This window comes from Carlito syrichta, unplaced genomic scaffold, assembly GCF_000164805.1.
Source record: "Carlito syrichta isolate Samal-C Ts95f unplaced genomic scaffold, Tarsius_syrichta-2.0.1 Scaffold135914, whole genome shotgun sequence".
Taxonomy (NCBI): Eukaryota; Metazoa; Chordata; class Mammalia; order Primates; family Tarsiidae; genus Carlito; species Carlito syrichta.
In genome coordinates this window covers 154,012-166,739 of record NW_007080010.1, presented here as the reverse complement: position 1 = coordinate 166,739, position 12,728 = coordinate 154,012, and the positions used below count along the sequence as shown (strand labels likewise).

Genomic DNA, 12,728 nt, shown 5'->3' with positions numbered 1-12,728 from the left:
TTTCATGCTTAAGTTGTCAACCAAAATGACACAACAGTGAGTAATCATTTTCTAATCATGTTGAAAGGGGTTAAAAACGGTGTATAAAATGAATCTTTGCAGCTTCAGAGTCACAAGAGCGTTCTCGCCGGCACTCCCCTGGCTGGGCGGAGGTCATTCCTACCTGCCTGTCATCTTCCCCAGGAATTAGCTAGCTGCATGCACCGCTTAAGACCTTTGATAGTCATCAGTCTGCTTTCCAATATGTCTGGATGGCAGCAGAGCTCAAAAGACACCTGGTCTAAATAGGACTTGAGCACATCAGGGTCTATTGCAGAGTGACAGCAGCCGGGTGCTGTGCTGGTTGGTGGTGGTGTTTATTAATCTCTCTTCTCCTTTCATGTGTATGTATGCTAGCTCCTGGGCGTATATGCCTGGCTCCTGGTGGATGGGGCTGGCGAGTGCATGCGTAGACCGTGTGCATATGTAAAGTAGAAACTGAACCAGGGCAACAAAATGAACTACTGTATGCAAGAAATATATGAAGTGCACCCAGCTGCCAGCAGCAACTGCTACATGCAGTCCACTGATCATTACGCGTATTTTGAAGACAGTCCGGGTTACGGTGGTTGTGATGGTCAGGCTGTGCCCAGTAACAACATATATATGGAACAGGCCTGGGCAGTGAACCAGCCTTATACCTGTAGTTACCCTGGAAACATGTTTAAAAGCAAGGAGTCTGACTTGGACATGGCCCTGAATCAATACAGCCAACCTGAATATTTCGCGGAAGAAAAGCCTACTTTTCCTCCAGGGCAGTCGCCATCGCACTCTCAGAAAAAAGGTAGGGACCCTCTTGCGTCCGTGTCTCCCGAGTTCCCGTGTTTTGTTTCCGTCTCGTCTGAAAGTTGCCGTTTCCATCGGCTGCTTCAGATCTTTGGATCTGAACTCTGAATATTCGAAATTAAAAACGGCAGTAAGGGAAGTTGCTAGGTGATTGCAGGACTCTATGAGCACCAAGACTTCCAAGCCCTTTTTCTCTTCACGTACGAGAAAGCCGGCTCGAGTGGGTTTTCTAGGTTGTCTTGGGCAAGTGCATCTATGTTACCCCAGAGGAGAATTGTTGGCTTCTTTGCTGAAGGAAATATGTAAGAGTCTTCCGGCAGGTGGGTAGGTGTCGTGGCGTTTGAAGTGGAATAACTCTCCCTGGTTCAGGTTCAGGTTAAAAACTCATTTGACTTTTTCCTGGCATTTCCTTTGAAAAGTTTGTCTTAGTTCTCGAGTGAAATCATTGTCATGATTTCTTGGACAGTACTAGAATATTGATAGGCTAGGATTGGTAAATGTTCATTTAAATATAGTTACTTATCCATGTAAACCGGAAATAATCTATTTGTAACCACATCAAACTGTAAGAATGTGAAACTCAAACAAAAACCGATATATTTAACCTTGCCATTGGGTCCCTAAAGTTTAATGTGTCTGCAACCTCTGTGGGAAAATAAGCAAAACATCCTTCAAAACATCCGCTCTTGAAACAAATGCAACATCCTTTTGTCTTAATAGACACAATGGCTTTATAGTGCTGTTTAATCTTCTGTCAATAGACCATTTCGTGTATTGCCAAAAAATAAGAAATAAAAGAAGCAAACAGGTAGTATACCCAGGAAAGTCAGTGGCAACTGCCAGATAGAAATTCTTTTGGAAATAGTGTAAAGTGAAGATCAGGAGGAGACCCAAACTTCACCTGTACGATGACCACTTATGTACCTAATCCTGAATTGTAACCCACATCTTTATTTTTTATTTTTTATTTGTTATTTTTGAGTTGGAGTCTCACTCTGTCACCCAGACTGGAGTGCAGTGGCCGCTCCCGGCCACCGCAGCCTCGACTTGCTGGGCTCCGGCAATCCTTCCGCCTCAGTCTTCCGCGTAGCTGGAACTACAGGCATGCGCTACCACGCCCGGCTGATTTTTTGATTTATTGTAGAGATGAGGTCTCGCCAAGTTGCCCAGGCAGGTCTCGAACCCGCGGGCTCAGGCAATCCACTCACCTCAGCCTCCCAAAGGCGCGGGATTACAGGCTGAGCCACCGAGCCCAGCTGTAACCCACATCTTTAAAATTAAAAAATAAAATAAAATAAAGTACACCTTAGTTTCCTTAAAAAAAAGGAAGAAAAAGAAATGAACAAATAAAATAGTGTAAATGGTAGTGCAGATACACCCGAGTCTCATTCTGTTCTATATACAATTGACAGGCTATTGCATAGAGAACTAAATTTATAGTATTTTGTAATTTGCAAGAACTTGAGGTCCTCTGATCTTCAAAGGGAACTTTCTCTGTGAAATTCACCTCAAAATATAATATGTTTATTTCGTTGTGGTTCCTAAAAAAATGTATCACTTGCTTTTCTCAGTGTGACTCTATGATTAAAACCTCTTATAGAACATATTCAGAGTGATCTGTATTTTCATTTAGTTTTGTACCCTCCCAAAGGGCATCAGGATTTCTCGTTTATGGCAAGTGACACACGGGCTAAGTCTCCTCGTGGGGACGTTGAGATAGACAGTGTGCTCTCTGTTTCATTTCCTATGACAATTAATTTAACTTTGAAAAGAAGAAATCAACATTGCTTTATTTGACATACCTGGACATGCCTTTCGTTGTGCTGTAGGATCACAAGAAAATATTGGTCTCTTGTCTCTCTATCTGGGCATTCTGCTCTTCTTAAGAATTCCTGCAGAACTTTTCAGGCTCTTTTCTCTATATTTTCTTCAGCCAGCCCTAGGGAACATTTGCTTGTAAAATGTTAAACCAGAGATTCTTTACTAATTAATTTGATGTGTGAACTGAAGGGAAAGACACACTGTATGCATATATTGATGTAATTTCAAAGCCATATGCCATTGGAAGTCCACCGCCACCTGCCAAACTCACTAAATCAAAGCAGGCAAATATTCTTAAATGCACCATTATTTACTTTTACAAGTCTTCAAGTAAATCCCAGTCAAACTAAACCCAGCTGTTAACCGTCTCTTGGGACAAAAGGTTGCCCCCAACACGTTGATCCATATTGATCCACTATTGATTTTTGTTGTGTTGGAAGACATCAGAAGTGTCTCATTAAGGCAAAATTAAGACTACAAACAGGTGTTCAGTGGGGCAGGCCTCATTTTCCAATTGGATTTTTATCTATTCACAATAGATAAAAATGTATAATTGCCTCATCTGTGTTTCTTGCTGCTAGTTCAGCTTTATAAACTCTTTAATAATGCAGCTGGTCTTAACTTTTTCTTTATTTTTTTTAAGGATGACTTATTCTCTAGCCTTTGTTTTCTAGCATGTAGAGAATGATCCTAATCTTTTTTTTTTTTTTTAATGGTATTATAGGTACACATTGATGAAATAATGGAAGGCTACACTGCCCGGTGTTAAGAGTGGTTATCTTAATTGGTAGACTTTAGAAGGACTTTTCGATTTCTTTAGGTTGTTTTTCTATGGCTTTTCCATTTTTAGCCAAGAGAGAAAAAAGTTATCAAGCTCCTAAGGCACTAAGAACATGAACTAAGGAGAGCCAGGCTTCAGTTCATTGAATCACGTTTAAAATAAAACTTCAAGAATGGGAGAGGCGTGGAAGGGGCAGTCGGTGTAATTTTCACATTGAGGAGGGCTAAGATGCGGAAAGTAATGCCTGTCTTACTTTTATATAGACTATGAGAAAATAAAGGGTTAATTCTCAAAAAAGAACGCTGCCAATCACTCAGATGACATGAGCTCCTTACTTCAAGTAGCACAGCTCTGAGCCACTAGTTAGAGTCATTCCGGGGGGCCGGTTCAAGGGCACACATTAAGAGGAGGGAGTGGGCAACCCATTCGGGTCCCCTCCTGCTCTGGGAGCTGTTGTGTCCTCTCAATAAATCCTGCTTTCAAAAAAAAAAAAGAGGAGAGAGAGAGTTTGGGGATGAGATGATGGAGAACAGACAACCGGGGTCGTGTGCCTTCTACTTTGTGGTTGTGGTTTCAGCAAAATTAAAAGTTCTCTCTCTCTCTCTCTCTCTCTCTCTCCTTTCTCTCGGCTGGCCATTCCACCAGAAATTCCGACTTCATTCCAAAGTTCCCAAACAGCTTGCCTCTGGCTGCTCTGAAGGCAAATTTGCCCGACAGCCTCTCGGTCCAGTCTAGTCTGTTGAAACAGAATCTCTCCCCAGAGCCCACCCCAACGGCCCTCCTCAGCAGGGCTCTTGGCCTGGACTTCTACACGCCATCAGACTTTGTAGGAGTTGCATGTTCAGAGCGGCTAGAGTGTTCGCATCAGAGTGGGTTATCATGTCCAAGAGAAGAAGAATTTCCTGTTTTGAAGGCAGGATCAAGGAGCTGGGATATGTTTGTCTTGTTCGGTTTTGTTTTCGATCGATCAACGATCATGCTCTTCAGCCTCGGTTTTGCAGACAGGAAAGTCATAACAGATGTCAGGATGCTGAGGGGAGGCCAGGATGCTAAATTAGGCTCTGCCCACCACATACCCTTAGGAGTTGCTAACACCCCGGAAGACACTTTTTAAAAACTCAGAACTGGACTTTCTGATTCTGTTTTCATCCCCCTTCTGACCTGGAGACAGTTTTGTGTTTTTTTTTTTTTTTTTTTTCCGTGTCCTGTGGCTCTGTTGTCTCCACATGAGCCCTTGCACAGACATCAGAAATGGAAATTAAATGGTAAGTTAGGGAATGTTTGAAGTGACCCACATCAAGAGGATTAGGTTAAAAAGAAGAATTATGCCCCAGAGAAACACAATGTCTAATTAGAATTTATCTGGCCCCTTTTAAAGCTAGAGAAGAATTGCTGTGCACGGAGTTGAGGATGGGGCAACCTCAAGTCTGCCCTCCCCCAAAAGAATGTTACATGAGACACAGGAGCCATCACACCCTAGAGTCACCCTCAGTCTGGTGAGCAGAGGCAGGACAGGAAGTCCCAAAGGAGAAGGTGTGTGAGTTCCATCACACCAGGGCGCCCAGCCACGATCTTGCGTGTGAGGTGGCCACGACACGCTTTCCCTTTCTCATTCCTTCCTGGCCTTTCTTCCTCTGCCTCTGTCTCTGTCCCTCCCCATGCTTTCCCCCCACCTCTCTCTCCCTGTCTTCCTCTTGCTCGCCCCTCTCTCCCATCCTTACTCTTCCCCTGTGTTTCACTGAAACACAGATGTGATCAGTCCACCCAGCAAACTGTTGAGTATGGCAGAACTCACATCTTCACTGGCTAGTGCGATCTTGGGTTTTCCTACAATGTCTAGTGGCCAGGATGCCGATGGGAGGCTGGGGTGCTAAATTAGTCCCTGTCCCCCGCATACCCTCAGGAGTCGCTACCACCCCGGAAGACGTTTTTAAAAATTCAGAACACATCTGTGTACCACCTGTGTACCAGGTTCCATGAAAGCCCCTCTTGGCACCTAGAGATGAAAGCAAGGTGAGGAGCAGTCCTGGTGCCCAAACCAAGTCCACGTGCGGACAGAGGCGCCGGCTGATTCCTTTTCTCTCTGAGCACCAGCTCTCTGTGTGGTCAAGGGCGTGTCCTTCAGCGAGTTCTCTGGATGCCCTGGCCTTGCACAGGCATGCACTGCCCTTGACACGAGGCGTGCTGGTGGTGCAGAGCCAGGCTTTGTGAGCAAATGGAGCGGGCACTGGCGGGCTTGGGATGGGGCGCAGCTGACTTCCTGCGTGGGGTCCCCGTCTCGCCTCGCATTCTCTGTGAATGTGTTCCCACAGTCAAGCTGCAAGTTTTTGTTTCTGCTCCCAGCTCTCCCTGAGGTCAGGCTGCTTCCTGCGCTCCCGTCCCCTCTGGTCCAGCTTGTAGGATGCATCTCTCGGGGGTCCTCTGTTCCCCACTGCCTGCCGGGCATCTGTGTCCTTCCTGTTGGCAGCGCCTCGGGGCTGCTGAGCTTCCCTGCACTGTCCCTGGTGCCACCCTCCTCCCACCCCCCTTAATACCAGCTGCTGTGGAGAATCTCCTAGTTTCTCTTGGAGACCCCCAGAGTGTGCTTTCAGGCAGTCACCCCACCAAGCCCCCTTACTTTACCTGCAGATGCCGCCACCATGTTGTCCTGTTCTCTCATGGTCCCCTCCACCTCCAAGCCTTCTGCTTCCTGCTGCTTGGGGCAGTTCTCCTCCACGCCCCGCACCCACCCAGGGCTCCTTCCGGGCCTTTTCCATGACCTGGTAGATCAACACAAATTCCACTAACCCTCCCCACCCTGAAGAGTTCCATCTTGATTCTGGCTCTGCGCCTCTACCCACATCCTCTGTTCCCGAGATCTTGGGCAGTCTCTCCATGGGTCTGCCACTCTGCCTCCCCAGCCCTCATCCCAGACCAAGGATGCTTTCTTCCAGCTGCCACCCACTGCCAGCCACACCCTGGTGGGCCGCCCTGCCCCCTCAGTCTGTACCATGTCTTGTCACTCACTCAGCTCACAGCCCCCAGCCTCTTCTATTACCCAGCAATGTGTTCCCCCTCACCCCCTCCCCACCAGCCCTACCTTCAAAGGCAGCTGTCCCTTGTTTTATATTATTATTATTATTATTTGTAGAGATGGGGGTCTCACTATGTTGCCCAGGATGGTTTTGAACTCCTGGGCTCAAGAGATCCTCCTCACTTGGCCTCCCAAAGTGCTGGGATTATAAGTGTAAGCCACCACACTTGGCCACACTCTCTTGTTGTACAAAAGAGCTCTGAATCCGTTGTGTAAAATGTGTGTGTGTGTGTATTAGGGTTTCTCAGCCTTGGCATTATCAACATTTGGAGCCAGATAATTCTTTGTTATGGTAGCTGTCGTTTGCATTTGAGAATTTTAGTAGTTTCCCCGTCCTCTAGCCACTAGATGCCAGTGACAGACACACACACACACACACACACACACACACACACACACACACACCAGTTGTGACAACCAAGAATGTCTCGAGACATTGCCAAATGTCCCCTGGGGGCAAAATCACCCTCATTTGAGAACCCCTGCACTCATGGCGAAGAGCTTACCGTTTAGAGAACATCTGAATTCAAAGATCTTCTGCAAAGAAACTTTGTATAATGTGAAAATCCTGCCTCAGTTGCCTAGCGTTGTGTTTAGATTTTCGTATATCGAGTTCTCTCAAAGGGGGGTACACTGGAGCATCCATCCTCTTGTATATGGACCAGATCATGTCTACAGTCTGGTTCTGGGCTCTCCTCATCACGGATGCTTGTTCATGTCACATCTGTCTAGATCATACGCACCATGAAGGCAGGAGCCTCTTTTATTGCATACCCTGCAAAGTGCCCGACTTCCCTGATTGCAGAATACGCCTGCAGGGATGCATTCTAACAACAATCGAAACAAAAACAGCTTCTAACCACACTCATGCTATTCCAAGTCCCTTCCCCTGCGTGTAACAGAAGGCCTGATAACCCACAGGCTTAGAACCGTAACCTCGAATCTCATGTTGAGTGGCCTTTCAAGTCAAGACAAGCCACCTGTTCTCAAGCACGCAGGGCCTGAATGGCTGTGGGTGCTTCCGTCTGAGCCCAGAGCCCTAAGTTGCCCTTCCCAGCAAAGTCAGAGGCAACGACCACCCATCTCCAGTGGTCCTTTCTCCTTCCTTTCCCTTTCCTACTCTTCTGATAACCACGCCTTTCTGCTCTTTTAAAGCAGGAAATGAGCCCATTAGGACCAAGGTTCTAGAATTTCAATGCCTACCAGTACCGGCAGGGTTATTTCATCACGGCTGCTTTGTTTAAATGTTTCAACTAGAGCCGGGCTCGGTGGCTCAGCCTGTAATCCCGTGCCTTTGGGAGGCGGAGGTGAGTGGATTGCCTGAGCCTGCGGGTTCGAGACCCACCTGGGCAGCGAGACCTCATCTCTACAATAAATAAAAAAAAAAAAAAAAAAATCAGCCGGGCGTGGTAGCGCATGCCTGTAATTCCGGCTGCTTGGAAGGCTGAGGCGGAAGGATCGCTGGAGCCCAGCAGCTCGAGGCTGCATGGCTGGGAGAGGCCACTGCACTCCAGTCTGGGCGACAGAGTGAGACTCCAACTCAAAAAGAAAAATGAAAATTAAAAAAAAAAAGTTTCAACCAAGACACACAATGTTTATTCACTAGATGGTGAGGATATTTCTCACTTCCATGAAGAAATATGTTTGCTTTCATTTTCCTCGGATGACTTTTGTCTTCCCACTTTTAAGACAAAAATTGTGTGAATTTTTTTTTTTTTTTTGCTCATGAAAAGACATAATACAAGAACAAAAATAAATAGCCACCGAGGCTTAGCTTCTGAGTTGGGGGTACCATAGGGAGCAGTTCTGACTGCAGAGAACTGGAAAGGCTATCTCTTTCTCAGAAGGTGGGGCTGCTATGGCCGGGCTCGGTGGCTCAGGCTGTAATCCCGTGCTTTGGGAGGCCGAGGTGAGTGGATTGCCTGAGCCCATGGGTTCGAGACCCACCTAGGCAACTTGGCAAGACCTCATCTCTACAATAAATCAAAAATTAGCTGGGCATGGTAGCGCGCACCTGTAGTTCCAGCCTGTTGGAAGGCTGAGGCGAAAGGATCGCTGGAGCCCAACAGGTCGAGGCTGTGGTGGCCGGGAGCGGCCACTGTACTCCAATCTGGGCGACAGAGTGAGACTCCAACTCACAAAAAAAAAAAAAAAAAAAAAAAAAGAAGGTGAGGCTGCCTTCCTCTCTCAGTTGATGGCCACACAGTGAGACTTCAGGCTCAGCACTGCCGGGTCACCCAGTGTTTCACGTGAAGCAAGAATTCTGGATGTTGGTCATTGCCAGACCATTGCTGCCACTGCCTTACTAGACTCTGGGGTGGCCATGTGCTCTTTGGGCTGTGGCTGTCGCCACGTTTCCTGGCTTTGTCTCCTTCCCCTACATTAGGGAGGTAAATCTCCTTTCTCTCTCTCTCTCTCTCTCTCTCTCTCTCTCTCTCTCTCTCTCTCCTTTCTAAATAAACTATATTTTCTAATCTAAAAAAAAAAAAGCATTCTGGATGTTACATGAAACCTCATGGTTTTAAAAATCGGCTAAGATTTTTTGAAAAACTCCCTCTAAGCCACATGATGTAGATGCCAGCACACGGACCCTTTAGGTTAACATTCTGACCAAAACTCATGCTATCAACCTATTTCCTTTCTTAGTGATTTGTGTTTCCAAGAGTTTTAGCTCTAATTGCAGATTGAAAAGATTGTGTCTGCTGTTAAGAATTTGAGTCTGCAGGGACAAGGAGAAGGAAATTTAGCCAGGGACTTATGTGTTAAACTGTATCGTGCCCAAGCCTGGCCCCCAAAATTAAAACTAGTATTTTAGCTTCAGGAATTCTTGAGACAGAAGAAATCATCCAAAACATGCTTTGCCCCTTTTTTCTGCCCTAAAACCTCAAGGGAATCCAGAGTCCCTTGTCCTTGGTCCTCACCTACCCCTCCCCTCCATTTTTTCTTTTTTGAGTTGGAGTCTCACTCCATCGCCCAGGCTGGAGTGCAGTGACATGCTCACGGCCACCGCTGCATCGACCCTGCTGGGCTCTGGCGATCCTTCCACCTCTGCCTTCCAAGTAGCGGAACTTCAGGCATGCGCTACCATGCCCGGCTAATTTTTGATTTATTGTAGAGACAAGGTCTCGCCAAGTTGCCCAGGCTGGTCTCGAACCTGAGGGCTCAGACAATCCACTCGCCTTGGCCTCCCAAAGTGCTGCGATGACAGGTTGAGCCACCAAGCCCGGCCTCTCACCCCCTTTTCTAGACTGACACCTCTGATCCAGCCCCCACCCTCGCTCGCCCCGTCTCTCTCCCCGCCCCCCATGCTACAGAATTTGAAGCCTTGAGACCCGGCATCTGCCGTCATCACTCAGTACCAAAGGCCCAGCCAGCAAGAGGGAAAAACGTCAAGGAAGAGGCTTAATTCCCAGAGGGTGATAGGGAAGGAAATAGGGAGCAGTGGCATTTCTGGAGAAAGATTTCCTGGAATGGGACCCCTGGGAAAGTTCTGCTGCAGGGTCATGACGGCAACAACAGAAGGTCCCTAAAGTCCGTGCTGCTTCAAGCTTGTCCCCAGCGAGTATTATGCACAGTAGACCCACACATGTTTGTTAAATCAGCACATGGATGGGTGGGTGGCTTCATTAATATAGCACTCATCAAGGGGTGAAAGATTGTTATGATGTAAGGCTTGGTACCTAATACCGAGAATTAAATGTAAAAGGAATCAGGATTAGTATGTTGGAGAACTGCTCAAGGATAAGCCTTTCATGGTGTTTAAGTATGTGCAGAAATGGCGTGAGGAGGAAGGTATCAATGGGGAGACAGCTTAAATCAGGAGGGTCTGAGCCGCAGGAGGAACGGAGGCTCAGGAGGATGTCTAAGCATGTGAACGTTTTAGCTTTCTTAGAGGTGTTAAAATGTAGCTTAGGCCGGGCTCGGTGGCTCAGCCTGTCATTCCAGCACTTTGGGAGGCTGAGGAGAGTGGATTGCCTGAGCCCGCAGGTTTGAGACCCGCCCGGGCAACTTGGCGAGACCTCGTCTCTACAATAAATCAAAAAATTGGCTGGGCGTGATGGCACATGCCTGTGGTTCCAGCTACTTGGGAGGCTCAGGCAGAGGAATTGCGGGAACCCAGCAGGTCATTGCTGGGGTGGCCATGAGTGTGCCACTGCACTCCAGCCTGGGTGACGGAGTGAGACTGCAACTCAAAAATAAATAAGTTTTATATATATATATACATCCTCATCCTTCGTCCTGTCCTGAGCCACTCAGGGTTCTTGCTGGCTCCAAGGTGCCACGAGATGAATCAGCAATATGAAGCTTCTTCCCTTCCCTGAGCTGCCCAGAATATGTCCTACTATTGCAGTGACAGCCGCTCCCCAGAGATGCCAGGACCGGCTCTGCTGGGCCGGTGGGCTGACACAGAAAGTCGGGGCAGCCAGGTGAAAAAGACCCCTGAACTCAGCCCTCTCCTGCTGCTGCAACTCCCCTCCCAGGCAGCATCTTCCACTCTGCATCGCCTTCGAGGTCAACCTGCTGCATAGTCTATCCTCTAAGGGCCATGTGCCTGCCACGGTTATGGGAGTAGCCAGGGTCTCCTTCTAGGACCTGAGATGCTGTTGTAATTCACTCAAAAGAGTTAAGCCAGCCAGCCGCAGAGGAGAACGCATGGAATCCAAGTGTAAACCCAGAAGCCCTCTGCCTGTTGCTCAATCTAGAGGGCATATTTACAGAACTTTCCCCTTCTACATATGAAATCTCTCAAGAATACAATTGTGTAAGGTTTGTGTTGCTGGGGACTCCTACACGGGGAAGGGCTGGGGTAGGGAGGGAGTTAGGGCTGAAAAACTACTAATTGCATGTCATGCTGACCACCTGGATGGCAGGCTCCCTAGAATTCTGCCCAGACCTCACCATCACGCAACAGACCCAGGCATCATTCCTGCACATTGTACCCTTTGAATCTAAAATGAAGTGAAGATTAGTGTTAGTTGCAACATAGTGGAACTTTGAAAGCATTGTGCGTGTATTGTACGAAGGGGACCCAAGAAAAAACAGAATTATCTTTTGGAGGGCTTGTAGTACAGACCCTTGTAGTACAGGCTTCCTCCACTAGGTAAGTGTTCTAAGAACCCATCGGCATCAGTGTATCCGCTAGCATTGTTGTGAGCGGCTGCATTCACCTTCAGTGATTTTTTTTGTGGCAAACAAGTAACATGATTTTTCCATCGTGACAACACACCTACCCACAGTGCCAACTGGAAAAAAAACTCCAAGGCCTTGGTTGAAGAACAGATGCTTTTATTAAAAAATATACTTGATGAAGTAGCAATATGGTCTTTGAATTGGAAGAATAAGGCATCCAAGCTGATAAGAGCTGGGGGACATATATCATCCTTCGAATGTCACATATTGTCATGGGTCTTAACTGTTTTCTGGAAGGCATTAAGGAGGTTTCTGTAGCAGTCCCCTGGGGCAACTTGCAGATGCAGTTCCTCAGATCTACAGTGGCAGCTTTCGGGATTGTGTCTTCTACACTTGTTTCTAGACGGAACCCAACACCGACGCCATGACACTCATCAGTGTCCACTCCTGGCAACAGCACTAACACAACGTGTGCATTTTTCTTAGTCGGACATATTGGCCAGCACATGACTCCTTTGGTGAGCCTGAGAAAGGAGATGATAGAGACAGATGGAAACACTGAAATAGAGCAGCAAGACGTGGCAGAGTTCTCCAGGAGAATTGTTTAACATGTGCTGCCCTTAGGGACGTTCCATAACCCTGAGAGAATCCCCACCCACCTAAACATTAGGTATGGGATGTTCTTCCCTGACGGAAGTGATTTAATGCTGAATAATGGGCTTAGGCATAATGATTGATGTGTGATTGCCTGTGGTGACGTTTTGGATAAAAAAGATGGCTCAGAGTTTAATATTTTAGAGAAAAGAAAGCAATGGGTGGGGCACACGGGTATGATCACGTAAGCAACTGCCAACAACTTAAGTGAACGTTTCTGTAGAAGGCTTGACGACTTGACTAAAGACGCCTGATCACTTCACCTCCACCCACCAAAAAGATCATCTAAGAGAAGTAAGAGCGTAAACAACCTATCTGCCTAGCAGTTAGACAGGGGAAGAAGCTCGTTCCACTCACTGACTGAATTATGGCCGCACTCCACAAGAACCTTAAAGGACAGTTTGACCATCAGCATAAATTGTTGAGCTATAGAGAGGGAGAAAT

General features: G+C 47.1%; 1 protein-coding gene across 4 annotated transcripts in view; it reads left to right on the top strand.

Annotated features, from left to right (window-relative positions):
* THRB (thyroid hormone receptor beta) overlaps nucleotides 1-12,728 on the top strand; it is a 205,783-nt gene that overhangs the window by 150,331 nt on the left and 42,724 nt on the right. Inside the window, exon 1 of one of the 4 annotated variants that reach the window (XM_008049668.2) lies at nucleotides 396-823. The exons of the other annotated variants lie outside the window; for them this stretch is intronic. Within the exon in view, the coding sequence (XP_008047859.1) occupies nucleotides 496-823 (328 nt within the window). The 5' untranslated portion in view covers nucleotides 396-495. Of the gene's footprint in view, nucleotides 1-395; nucleotides 824-12,728 lie in introns of those variants that run through there. 4 annotated transcript variants of the gene reach the window in all.